Genomic DNA, 14,971 nt, shown 5'->3' on the forward strand with positions numbered 1-14,971 from the left:
TTTATTCTTTTTATACTCTTTGGGTTTTATTCTCCTTGAGTTCAGCTTACAGTTTGAACTTCATTTTTTTCTTTATCCATCGCATCTATTCTAGTAACTACCAGACATCAAGACTTAATTATAAGAGTGAGGTAATTAATAGAGTTTGGCATTTGCACAATGGTAAACACATCTACTGATGAAAGAGAGACTAGAGAACCTAAACGCAGTCCCGAGCATACATACTTGATTTCTTTCAAATTTGGCACTATAGAACAGTGAGGAAAGATTACACTTTTTAAAGGACTGCATTCTTAATATATCTGCTGGCTTAGTTGGATCCTAATAGGAAAAAAATATTACATATTGAACCTATACTGAACCATGCAAACAAATAAATAAATAATTTCTAGGTGCATTGCAATTTTAGTAGGAAAGACAAAACAATAAATTATAGAATATAATATATGAACATATCTTTATGAATTCAGGGCAAAACAACATATCATAAAATTTTATAAAAAAGCATCATCGCAGGATATCCCTGTGTGATTAGGTGGTTTAACGCCTGCCTTTGGCCCAGGGCGTGATCCTGGAGCCCCGGGATCGAGTCCCATGTCAGGCTTCCTGCATGGAGCCTGCTTCTCCCTCTGCCTGTGTCTCTGCTTCTCTCTCTCTCTGTCTCTCATGAATAAATAAATATCTTTTTAAAAAAGCATCATCACATATAGGAAAAGATTGATAAATTGGACCTTAATGGAATTTTAAAATTTCTGTTTATCACAAGTTGTAAGAGAGTGAAAAGGCAAGCCCCAAGTAGGAGAAGCTGTTTTCCCATATAAAAGCGACAAAGTGCTCAGATCTAGAATTAGTCACTAAGGAAAAGGAAGACAACTCTAGAAAATGGAAAAGTGACTTAAATTTTAAGATTTTGTTTTTAAGTAATCTCTGCAGTCAATGTAGGACTAGAACTTACTGTCCCAAGACCAAGAGTTGTAAGCTTTACTGACTGAGTCAGCTAGCACCTCTAAAAAAATGATTTACATTTTTTAACTTAGGAGGAGTTGCAGGTAACCAATACACATGTAAGAAGTTGCTCAACTGCCTTAGCTATCAAAAAATAAATTAAACCAAAATGAGATATGCTTATATAGGCCCCCAAAATGCTAAAATTTAAAAAAAAAGGAATGGAAGTTAATAAATTCAAAATAAATGAAAGATCTAAATGTGAGACAGAAAAAACCATGAAATCCTAGAGGAGAACGCGTGCAGCGATGTCTTTGACCTCTACTGTAGCAGCTTCATACCAGACACATCTCTGGAGGCAAGGGAAACAAAAGCAAAAAATGAACTATTGGGACTTCAGCAAGATGAAAACCTTCTCAGGGCACTTGGGTGGCTCAGTCAGTTAAGAGTCTGCCTTTGACTCAGGTCATAATCCCAGGGTCATTGGATTGAGCCCTGCATCTGGCTTCCTGCTCAGCAGGGAGCCTGCTTCTTCCTTTCCCCTTCCTCTCCCCCAGCTTGTGATCTCTCTCTTTATTAGTCAAATACATAAATAAGATCTTTAAAAAAAAAAAAGATTAAAACCTTCTGCACAGTGAAGGAAACAGTCAACAAAACTAAAAGGCAATCTATAGAATGGGAGAAAATATATGCAAATGATATATCCAATAAAGGGTTAGTATCCAAAATCCGTAATAAATAAACAAATAAATAAATAAATAAATAAATAAATAAATAAATAAAACCAGTTAAGAAGTGGGCAGAAGACATGAACAGACATTCTTCCAAAGAAGATATCCAGATGGCCAGCAGACACACAAAAAGATGTTCAATATAACCCATCATCCCATCATCAGGGAAATAAAAATCAAAACCATGATGAAATATCACCACACTTTTGTCAGGATGGCTAAAATTAACAACAGGTGTTGGCAAGGATGCAGGGAAAGGGAACTCTCTTATACTGTTGGTGGTAACATAAACTGGTACAGCCACTCTGGAAAACAGTATAGAATTTCCTCAAAAACTTAAAAATAGAACTACCCTACAACCCAGCAATTGCACTACTAGGTATTTACCCAATGGATATAAAAACACTGATTTGAAGAGGCACATGCACCCCGATGTTTATAGCAGCACTATGAACCACAGTAAAATTATGGAGAGAGCCCAAACATCCATTGACAGATGAATGGATGAAGAAAATGTGGTATACATTTACAATGGACTGTTACTCAGCTCTCAAAACTAATGAAATATTGCCATTTGCAACAATGGGGATACAGCTAGAGTGTATTATGCTAGCGAAATAAGTCAGCCAGAGAAAGACAATTACTAAATGATTTCACTCATGTGGAATTTAAGAAACAAAACAGAGGAACATAGAGGAAAGGGGAAAAAAAGAGAGAGGGAGGCAAACCAGAAGAGGTTCCTAAAGTTTGAGCACAAACTGAGGGTTGTTGGAAGGGAAGTGGGCAGGGGATTGGCTAAATAGGTGATAGGTATTGGGGGGGGCACATGTGATGAGCACTGGGTGTTATATATAAGAGATGAACCACTAAATTCTACTCCTGAAACCAACATTGCAACTATATCTTAACTAGAATTTAAATAAAATAATAAAATAAAATAATAAAATAAAATAAAATAAATAATAAAATAAAATAAAATAAAATAAAATAAAATAAAATAAAATAAAATAAAATAAAATAAGACTGGCAATACCAAGTGTTGTCAAGAAAGTATTGCAGCTAGGAGGCTAAATTAATAAAATCAGTATGGACAACAGCTGGTATTATCTTTTACAGTTGCAAATATGCATACCCAAATGCCCTATAATTCTACTCTATGTTATTTACGACAGTGAAATGTATGCACAAATGTGCCAAAAGATATATATAAGAATATTCATAAATAATTATTAATCTTTGCCTCTTGAAACAATCCAGAGTTCCCTTGCCAGAAGATGTCATTCACAAACTGTAGTATATTCATACAATAAAATATATAGCAATGGAAATGAATGAACAATGACTACCTACAACAACATAGATGAACCTCACAAACAGTGTTGGCTACAAAACCAGACTTAAAGGAGTATATGCTGTATGGTTTATCCACATGAAATTTAAAAAGGTAATGTTTAATTATAAATTTACAAGCAAGATAGTGGAGAGGAAGGAATAGTAACTGGAAGAGTATAAAGGAGAGGGTATTCTGGGGTGTTGGCAATATTCTGGACCAGGCTTAGTCATGCTTCATTGCAATATTTATGTGTTTTATAGTTTTCTATATAGGTTATACTTCTTGGAAAAATATAGTGTATAAATTAATATCTTAAATTATGATAAACATTTCCAGGAGTTGGCACCAAAACTTCTTTATATTTGTATTTACTTTTAAAATATGTGATTCTAATTGCTACTAGGTAACATTGGAGATATGTTGACAATAAATCTCAGAAATTATTTCATCTGATTCCTTAATGCAAACAAATATTTTGTCATAATTCCCAATCCATTTTGTAAATCTCAGAAGCAAAGTCTCTATGGGCTATGCTCATAACTTCCTCAAAACCATTTGTCATATAGTACAAGAGTAACAAATAAGCATTTCAGTTTTGGATTTCTCCCTTAGTTTTGTAAATCAGAAACTCTCAGTTTTGATAGAATGAATACCTTACTTTTTAACATTTGCCTCTCTTACCCCAGCTCAATCTGGCAGCTTAAATGTGCAATTTTATTCAAATGGACCAAAAAGACGAGGTCCTACTGAATATAAGTAGAGGTGGGAGGTGAGAGGAGGCCTGAATTTTCAGACTATCATTTCTGATAAGGTAGATAAATAGATGTCTAGTAGTGATGATGAAGAAAAAAATGAAGTAAAAACATTGGATAATCTGCTTCCCAGTTGATTTTTAAAATATAATAGTGGCTTGCTGTAATTCAACCACATCCCCTTGTTTAACATGTGAATTGTTTTTAAAAGCAAAGATGAAGGGCAGCTCGGGTGGCTCAGTGGTTTAGCGCCACCTTTGGCCCAGGGCCTGATCCTGGAGACCTGGAATCGAGTCCCACATCAGGCTCCCTACATGGAGCCTGCTTCTCCCTCTGCCTGTGTCTCTGCCTCTCTCTCTGTCTATCTCTCATGAATAAATAGATAAAATCTTAAAAAAAAGCAAAGATGAAGTCTTCTTGATATATCAATTGGTCGTTATTAGTACATTAAGACAAATTCAGAATATTAATTTCACTGAAATATTGTTTAGTGATTTTCCCAAATGATAATGAAAAACCAATACTGATTTATCAACTTTCTTTTAAGAAATTAAAGAAAAAAAAAAAAAGAAATTAAAGAAAAAAATATGTATTTTCCCACTTTGGTTAGCTACTTTTTTTAATATACATAAAAAAAGTTTAAAAGCCATCTAGCATTTTCATTTGTAATTAGATATGCATTACCCACTTAACACATACTTCACAATTATCAGAGACTTTACAATTTCCAAATGAGTTTTTAAGTGTTATTTTTAAAGCATCTTTTTCTGATCTTAATTTCTTTTTCAGATATAAATGTATGTTATCACCATATCATCAGGATCATGTATAACTGTTTTTGCTTTTTTTATATATGAAAAAAATTTAAGGACATTTTAAACTAGTCAAAGACCTCTATATTGTAGCTTTCACCTGGAAACCTTTTCGGTTGTGCTGTGACTATGGTTTTTATTCATGTGGAATCTGTTTTACTTTCCCAGTCTAAAAATAAATACATATTTAAAAATTATTTTGAGATGGATATATGAGAAATTCTGGTCTGTTGTAGGTTGGGTCACCTTGGGCAAGTAACAGAGTTCCCCCACCTTGAATTTCTCCATCTGTAAAACACAGTTTAGAATAGCTTACAAGCATAGAATAAAGATGCACAGCATTGCCGATATAAAATCCTTTGCATGCCTCAAGAAAAAAAATTATGATGATTGTAAATGCCTATATTTATAGCCCTTTAAAATGAATTATTATTGCATTTTAACTTGAGCCCTCTAAAATCATCCCTGTGATGTGGAGCAAGAATTTTTTCATTCCATGTAATAAGTGTGAAAACTGAGGTTTGAAGTGCCCCCAAATATGCATACTGTGATTTTAATAACATTAGCAATATCATTACTGTGTCAGACAAATATTTTTATAGGAAAAGTATGTAGTGTTTTTAAACTACATTTTATAAACAATTTCAAAATCCTTAACTAAATCCTTAATTTCATTCAAAATATTTCCATTGTTCTGAGGATAAATACTAATGTCCCAACCATGGTCTATTATATTATAGTTGCATAGCCAGGTCTCTGCTGAGCAACCCATTAACAACTCACAGTCACCCTTACCCTCTGTTCTATATTTAGTAAGTTTTATCCTGATACCAATCCTATATGAAGTGAATAATATTAACACTCCATTTTATTTATTTATTTTTTTAAAAGATTTTATTTATTTATTCATGAGAGAGAGAGAGAGAGAGAGAGGCAGAGACACAGGCAGAGGGAGAAGCAGGCTCCGTGCAGGGAGCCTAAGGTGGGATGCCATCCCGGGTCTCCAGGACCACACCCTGGGCTGAAGGCAGGCACCAAACCACTGAGCTACCCGGGCTGCCCTAACACCCCATTTTATGCCTGAATTAACACTTGTGCACAATGTCACATCATCTGGAGAAAATTCTTCAAAAACAGGCAGTATGCCTCTGGTTCCTCTGCCTAAAAGCATCACATTATGATGAATTTTTGTGTGTTTCTTTGGCATTTCACAGTATCACTCAATCATCCCATTGTTTAGATTGGGCTTGGATATAAAGGGGCTCCAAAATTTGGATGCACCTGCCTCCAAATTATTGTCAATCTCCTCATATTTTCTCCAGTATTTGGGCTTATTCACACATCTGCATTTCCTCTTGGCTCTACTTTCAACCTGAATGTTCCTCCACCCACTTATCGTGTCAGGAACACAAACTGATATTCAAGGCTTAATTCAAGCCACGTTGCTTTTGGGAGACTTCTATTGCCCTTTTTCCAATCCAGGAAAGCCTTACTGTTCCCTACTCTGGGCTGCATTATAGGTTAAGTCTACTTCTCTCACTTCACCTGATATTTTTTTTAAGGAGGTGCAGTGGGTGGTAGGAATGTGGACTCTACATTCCCGACAGCATGGGTTTAAACACTGACTGCCATTTAACTATTTGTGTGATATAGGGTGAGTCAATGAATTCTTCTATGCCTCAATCTGCTCATCTGAAAATAATCCCATAGGGTTTTTGTGAGGTTCATTGGAGTTAATTCACATAAGAGTGTAGAAAAATGCCTGCCCTATAATATGTACTATAGAAATGTTAGTAATTTCTTTCTTTCTTTTTTTTTAATTGCACTTAAGGTTTCAGTTGTCTGCCCTGTGAAGACAGGGAGTAGCTATTTCTTATCTATCATTTAATCTTTAGACCCAGCACAAGGCTAGATGCATATAAACAAGGTGTTTTCTGGGTGGTTGGTGGATGAATAAATGAATGGTCAGTTAGGAGGCTCCAATGTAGCTACCTTTCCCTCTGCAATCATGGGACTACTTTATTTGAAATAGTATCTGTGACTAAATAATAACCAGTGCATAACCAAAAAACCCTATTCATGAGTACCTTTTATCCTGAATGTTTATCTATTCATTAGTAGAGCTGTATTATTACAAGAATCTCAAAAAATATATATAGCTCAGTGAAATCTTAGGTTTATTTCGAAACACCTATCTTTTTTTTCTCAAGGCTGACATTTTAAACAGTAATGACAGATGCAATGTTCTCTCACACAAGTACAGAGTAATTCATTAACATACACATGAAAGGAAGAAGTCTACATTCAACCTTTTCTACCAAAGTCCTTGAGAAATAAAAGAGATTCAAAGCAGCTACAAGTGTAGCTTGTAAAAAGTCAAACTGGTTTTATCATACAAGAATACCAGGTTGGTAGCAGGAGCTTTTGGTAACTAGACACCTGCTGCATTTGCTTTAAGGTTGAGGTTGAGGGGAAGAAGGAAGAGCTTAAAATAGAATCTACCTGACAATTTGAAATGACATAATCTTATGTAGAAGAACTGAAGGGGAATTTTGTAATCAGATAATTCAAAACATACCTTTAATAAGTCCACAGAGATGAATGTCTTGTCTGGGTAATGTAGCTGGTTAAAGACAGATTTGATTTAGGAGTATATTTTATAATAGGTAGTTTTGTATACATGGGCTGCATTGTAGTATGGTTTCATGGTGGGATGAATCAGGATGAGGCAAAGTGTTATAGGCTGAGTCTAAAATAAACTCTGAAGGTGTTTTCGAATTGCTGAACATCAGGATAAAAGTTACAAACAAAAGCCATCAATTATCTAGAGGTATGTACCTACAGAGTCTTTCCCAGGGACAGGTTAGGTTCTGAAAGGCTATTCATAGTTCATTTGTTCTGAAGGTCAAAGTGACACTATACAATTGACTGCCAACCAGTAGGAAGCAGAGTTGTTGACACAATTTTACTTTGATGTATAGCTTTGTTCTTACTATAGAAATTCATATGAGTAGGGCTTCTGGACCTAATTTTTCTATCAATAAATAGATCAATTATCTTATATTAAATGTTTAGTGCCTGTCTTACTTTGAGTCCCTTAGAAGCAGAGCCTGAGGCAGATATTCAAGTGTGTGTGATTTAGTGAGAGAACACTCCCAGGATAAAGGGAGGGAGGGAGGGAAGTGGGAGAGAGCCTGGGCAGGAGCTAAGCAAGAAGGGGCTGGTTCTCAGCTGTTGTCTGGTTTCAGCCTGATGGAGTCTAGGGTGTAACTGGTAGACCAGGTGTAGTTGCAGTTATTAAAATCTGAGGATGGGCAGGCTGTCCATTAAATGGAATCCGGACAGGGTTTCAATTTACCATCAGGCTTATATTGTAAAGCTATCTGTCCTGAAGATATGGCTTAATATTTAGGCAATTACTATGCCAATGGCAAATTAAATTAAAAAAGAAGCACACAGGTTTTGTGTGGGCAGTGTTTGGGAAGGATACTATAACATGAAAGGCATGTGCTTTAGAATTTCAACGTTTATACTGAAGTTTCAATTGGTTTTCTAACACTGCTTTTAAGAAGTCCTAATCTCGTAGCATTTCAGCCTTCTAATCTGTAAAATAGAAACAAGAATAGTATCCATCTCCTACGGTGGTTACCTGGCTCAAGAAAGTTAGCATATTTCAAAGCACCTGAAAGTCTTGAAAACAAGAAGAAGGAACTAGTATGGAGAAAGTTTTAAAATGTAAATTAGAAGATTTTTCTATGAGTAACTATAGCAGTTTGAAATATGTACATGTTTGGCCAAATTGAGGGATGTGATTAAAAATAGCAAGAAAAATTAGAGCTTTCATTTCACAAATGCTCATAAAGGACCGGGTCTTTGTAATCATTACCTCAGACAATTCATTGTCCTGCGGCTGATGCTATAATTTCCATTGTGTCTATTTCATAACAGAGACTTACTATTGTTTAGAGTTGGCCTGATTTTACCACTAGATATATGACAGAGTTAGAATTGGAACTCAGATCTGTCTGTATCAAAAATCTTAACATTCAAAAAAAAAAAAAATCTTAACATTCAACTATCATTGTTATTCAACCTACCAAAAGCTTTTTCTACCAAAATGGGCATTGTTGGAAATCTATGAAGGTGGTGGTGAGGAATTCAAATTAAATTGAAGATACAGGAATGCCTGGGTGGCTCAGTGGTTGAGTGTCTGCCTTTAGCTCAGGACGTGATCCTAGGGTCCTAGAATCGAGTCCCACATCAGGCTCCCCAGAGGGAGCCTGCTTATACCTCTGCCTATGTCTCTCTGCTTCTTTCTCTGTCTCTCATGAGTATATAAATAAAATCTTTTTAAAAAATAAATAAACTGGAGATACAGGATTTGCACTTTAGGAACTTCCCATTTGGCTGGAGACTAGCATTCAGACTCGAATTTCTGTGTGAAAAGAACCTTAATACATAATACTTAACAAGGAAAACTTACTTTTTTTTTCTTTTAATAATTCTGATGAAAAAAATCTAACTGAAATGATGAATTATGATACTATTTTTAAAATAGTAATAAAAGACATGTAACAAAATTTATCATTTTGATCACTTTAAAGTGTACAATTTAGTGGAACTGAACACATTCAGATTGTGCAATCATTACTACCTTTCATCTCTAGAACTTTCCATCATCCCAAACTGAAACTCTGTATTAATTAAATGCTAACTCCAGATTCTTTCCTCCACTCAGGCTCTAGCAGTCACTGCTCTGCCATCTGTCTCTATGAATTTGCCTTTCTAGTTACCTCAGATACGTGAAATCATATAATATTTGTCCTTTTGTGTCTGCCTTATTTCATTAGCAGGATTTTTTCAAGGTTCATACATGTCGTATCTGACTTTTATTCCTTTTTTAAAAAAGATTTATTTATTTATTCATGAAACACACAGAGGGAGAGAGGCAGAGACATAGACAGAGGGAGAAGCAGGCTCCCTGTGGGGAGCCCGATGTGGGACTTGATCCCAGGACTCTGGGATCACACCCTGAGCTGATGGCAGACGCTCAACCGCTGAGCCACCCAGGCGTTCCAACTTTTATTCCTTTTATAAAGTTGGATAATACTCTATTCACACACCCCACACATACTCCCACCCCCCACACTCACACACACTACATTTTATTTATGTTTTGGACATTTGTTTGTTTTCTACCTTTTAACTATTGAGAATAATGCTGCTATGAAGATGAGTATACAAATAATATGTTCAAGTCCTGTCTTAATCTTTGAGGGATACACACAGAAGTGTAATTGTTGTGTTATGTGGTAATTCTGTTAAATTTTTGGGGAACTGCTATATTGTCTTTCACAGTAGCTCTACCATTTTACATTCTAAGCATCAATGCACAAACTTTCCAATTTTTCCACATCCTTGCAAACATTTGTTATTTTCCAGTGTGTGTGTATGTGTGTGTTTTAATAACAGCCATTCTAATGGGTGTGAAGCAGTATCTTTTTATAGTTCTGATTTACATTTTCATAATCATTACTGATGTTGAGTGTGTTTTCTTAGGAAAACTTATTCTTGATGAGGTATGTCCCTTCTACCATTTTCTCTCTTGTTTTTGTCTTTTTCTCTCTTCCCTTTCTCTCTTTCTTTAAGAATAAACATTTCTCAACCTGTCTATAGATTTACATGTGGATACAAATGTGATTTTTTGGATGAAATTTCAGAAAATCTGTTGCAAAATTAGTATCTTATATTCTAAAATGAGATCAGAAGAAAGGATTTGTAAGTCACCAACACTTTTTTGATTCATTCCTAAGATCCTTGTGTAAACCACCTTGAGTAAACCACAGAGAGCTGCACGGCAGTGGGTGGCAAAGCTAAATCTGGCATTTTCACCTTTTTTTAAAGCTATACTTTACTACACAGAATGAATAACTAGCTTAAGTGAGTTCACAGGGTACTTATGAAATACAAGAAATGGAGGGAAATAATGCTAAATTAATAAAATGTGCTGGTTATGTTTAGGGTTGGTTCAAAGGAAGAGAGATAATCACACTCCAGTAAATCTCTGGACTCAGCAGGAAACACTTCAGGCATATGGTACCACTATACGTCCTGGACAGAGAGATGAGATGGTGTGGTTTTTGTTTTTGTTTCTCTAAATTTCAGACTTGGAACCCCAAATCCTTCAAGTTTGCAGAAGAAAGATCAGTTAATGGATATAGGCCATCCTACTTTCTGCATGAATAGTGAAAGAAATGCTTTTAAAGATCAACAGTCATATATCTTCAATCCAAAAAGGAACATTTTATGAAGAGACAGGATAGTCAGGGAAAACAGAAGAACTGATTTCTCCCATTCATTCAAATAAAAGTCTATAATTTCTTCTTAATTTAAATCTTTTCTCTGTCTCTCTCTCTTTTTTTTTTTAGCAAACACATTGTAACTTAAAGAGGCTTCTAGTTATTTTTTAAAAAGATTTATTTATTTATTTATTTATTTATTTATTTATTTATTTATTTATTTCAGAGAGCTCGAAAGCACAAATGGGAAGGGCAGAAGGAGACGGAGAAAGAATCTCAAGCAGGCTGTGCCGGGTACAGAGCCCAACATGGGGCTCCATCTCATGATGCTGAGATCATGACCCCAGCCAAAACCAAGAGTCTAATGCTTAATCAACTGTGCCACCCAGGTTACATGCATTTTTAAAGCAGAATAGGGTAAGAAATAATGTAGAGAATTTAAAAACACATTTTTCTTTAAAAAAAGAGATGAAGAAAAGGAAATCTACAATTGTAGTAAGTACAGTGCATTAACTTCAGGCATAGGTATTCAGTTGTTGTCAAGAATAGAATCTATAGCTCTATAGAGTAATTGTGCTGTGTGAATTTTCCTTTACCAGAGTGTCAGATTTATCCTACAGATTCTGATCCAAATCACGTGCATCTTCTAGGGTCAATTCCTATCCAACCAGGAGAAATAAATAATTACTGTGGTAGAGTCATTCAAAATCTCTGAAGCAATTATTTCTTTCTACAAGTTTCTGATCAGCATTTTGTTCTCTATTATTTTCCAAATAATGATCTTAAGCAAAATACAGAAATCAAGTATTGTGATTATCTTTATCCAAGTTTTAAAATAGCCTCTACCCTTTGTTCATATTCCACTTCGTTATCTATTTCCACATATATAAAGACATTTGGATACATTTAGCAATGTATGTGTGTACATATGCGTGTGTATATGACCACATATATATATGTGTGTGTGTGTGTGTGTACCCTATATATAATGCTTGTGTGTGTCTGTGTGTATTTATGTATATGTATATGTGACTAAATACACACACACACATATTTAGAAATAAGATCATTCCCAAAATAGCCAACATAAGAGGAACTGTATATGAAGCAAGGGATCTTTGGAACACAATACCTGCAATAAGAAACAGACTCAATTATTAATTCATGTATCTACTGATGACTATAGTAGTTCTGCAAGGTAGGCTCTGGACATATATTTTATTAAAAAATTTCAAAACAATTACTTTTTCAAAGTAACAGATAGAATATACATTTCCATGAGCACCCAAAGATTAGCTACTAACTCTTTTGTCCCCTGATTTATCGTCTGAGGTGGGCAGGGGTGGAGGAGGGGTGAGGGAAGAAGTGTAAGGAGAGAAATTAAAAAAAAAAAAAGAGAGAGAGAGAAATTCAAGGTTTCTTTTCCATCTACATCAACAGATATAATTACTTTCAATCAAAGCTATTCTTGGATCCAATATGAAACATTTCAGTCCCTGGAAACACTACATATAAAGGATATAAGAGGCAATATGTCTATTGTTCATCTGCTAATGTCCTCAAATGTCACCAAGGTAATTACTTGGATGACATTTATGTGATGCAGCTGGACATTGTTACAGTTAATATAAAGCCTGCCTTTGGCAACCACTTTATTTCCACCTACATCAAACTGTGGGTGCATAATCACTTTTCCTGGGAGAACACCCACCTCTCACAAAAGACATCTCTGCCCTCAGCTTTTGCTTTCTGTGTTCTACACACTAATATATATTGCAAAAGAAGAAGAAAAAAAGAAAAAAAAGTTATATGCCATATATCTTTTTCTTAATATTTATATCTGGAACTTTTAGAGATGTTTCTAAACATAATTTATAAAATATAATAACACTGATATTTTCTTTTTTTAAAAGAGGATTTTGACTATCCCCAAAAGTATGAATTCATAAAATGCACAATTAAAACCTTTTACCTCTGTAAATTAATCACTCTCAAAGAACAGATGATTGACAAATCCAGATTTTTTTCCTAATATGAATACAAAAAAATATATTGTATTAAAAAAAAAACACACAGAGATTAGATTCTTCCCCACAAACTCACATGCAAATTGGAGCTTTGCCTTCCGACTCAGAATCGTCCCTAGTGTGTTGGTGGCCAGGCACTGGTATATGCCAATATCTTGATCTGTACGGGGGCTACTGATGGCCAAATTGCCTCCATCCAACCTGTAGTGATAACTCATGATAAAATCAATATCTGTGCCATTTTGCTTCCACCTTCAAGGAAAAAAAAATCAAATTATGTTATAATATACAGAGGTAATCACTCCTACTAGTCTTAAACGACATGCAATTGTAACTGCTAGGACCATTTACACATGTAAGCATATATGTATATATTTATTTCTTTGCTAGGACCATTTAAAACAACAGCAACAAACAACAAACATGGTTACATATGGAGAAAATCCTCTATTTTCATCAAAGATGATTGTCTTCAGGAGCTCAGTGTTATTAATAACTAGGTTATTTGAAAGATCATCCACTCTTTATGAATCACAAACATTCACCCATATGTGTACAAAGAAGCAACATACGTTTTGACATGGGAAGTGAAACTGAGACATTCAGTCAATGACACTGGCCATTCTATTCCTTCAGAGACATTTCAAATAACATATACCACACCTGAACTCCCACAACCGATACTAAAAATTTAGATTTTGAAAATGACTTAGAGATAGAAATCCAAAAAACGTTTATTACAACTGGCATAAAGAAAGTCAGCAAAGATTTTATAATGCCAATTTGAGGCTGATAACAAAACAATAACAATCTGACTACTTTAGAACATGATTGTCTCTGTTGATCTCTTACTTGGAAAATTAATTACTCCAAATATATTTCACCAGTACTTAGAAATGCCAACCTAAAATTATACTTTTACAAAACAAATGCAATTTGGGAAGTTTTTATTTTAGGCAGCAAAAGTTCTCTTGGCTTACCTATTAGTCAACAATTCTTTAGTACATGAATGAAGTAGCAGAAGGCCCTTACAGGTATATTTATTTTCAAAGAACTGTAAGATGTCTTAGAAAATTCCATTTGGTCATTTTAAGATGAATGAATACCACTAATTATTTCTAAATAAACCCACCTTCCCCTTCTTTCTCCCCCTAACTTTTAGAAAAAACAAATGAATGGCTTTTTCCTATGGAACATAGCTAATTTCCAAACCATGTATTTTCAGAATCTATGCCAGGTTTGCTGTGATTTTCCCTTTCATGTTAAGATCATATTAAAAATATTTTGATGAGGGTGACTAACTATAAGAAAGAAATTTTCTTTCTTACATACATTTTACAGTATTGTTCCATATGTCATTCCATGACTTCTTTAGGAACATCTTGAAAAATCCGATGTAGAGAATATGTCAAATGTCTACCATAGTCAAAAAGAAATACAAACTTGGGTAATCCTCCAGTCTATTAAAGATGAGAAGTGATTGACCAATATCAAATCAATCAGACGTTTTCCATCAACTTTAAAATTATTTAGCCAATTCTAATGTATCTCAATTTCCTTTTAATAAAAAGTTGAGAGACAATAGCCAAAACCAATGTATTTCATTTACCTGAACTTTGTCAAAATTTTTTTTCTAGAGAATTTTGTACGGTTTTTTGCTTTCAATGTTAGGAGAAAAAAATATATAGAAACATTTTTTTTCTTTAGGCCTATCCCAAGACTCCTCTATTCTCCTCACCAGCTGCATAATACTGTCTTTCACAATTTGCTTACAGGGCATGATCTTTGTACCTCCATGTTTCCTTTCATTTTCAAAGCAAAGGATATACCACACTTAGTTTGCCAGCTCTCTTTAATTTTGGAATCAATTGCTGAAATAACTGCTGTCATCGTTACATGCTCCTAATTAAGCTTGGTAATTGTTTTTCAACACAAATTCGAAGTTGTTGGCTTAGCTGCAGCAAATGAATTTTTCACAGTATCCCCATAATCGTTCTAATCACTATGGTACAATGATTATTAAACTGTGCATATAGATCAGGGGTTCAGCTCCTGGTGTGGGCTTTGTCCTA

At 34.7% G+C, this 14,971-nt stretch overlaps 1 protein-coding gene across 1 annotated transcript in view; it reads right to left on the bottom strand.

Moving 5' to 3' along the window:
* CNTN6 (contactin 6) overlaps positions 1–14,971 on the bottom strand; it is a 271,711-nt gene that overhangs the window by 135,191 nt on the left and 121,549 nt on the right. Inside the window, exon 4 of the mRNA XM_072785346.1 lies at positions 12,976–13,151. Within this exon, the coding sequence (XP_072641447.1) occupies positions 12,976–13,151 (176 nt within the window). The remainder of the gene's footprint in view (positions 1–12,975; positions 13,152–14,971) is intronic.

The sequence above is a fragment of the Canis lupus genome, chromosome 19, assembly GCF_048164855.1.
Source record: "Canis lupus baileyi chromosome 19, mCanLup2.hap1, whole genome shotgun sequence".
NCBI lineage: Eukaryota > Metazoa > Chordata > Mammalia > Carnivora > Canidae > Canis > Canis lupus.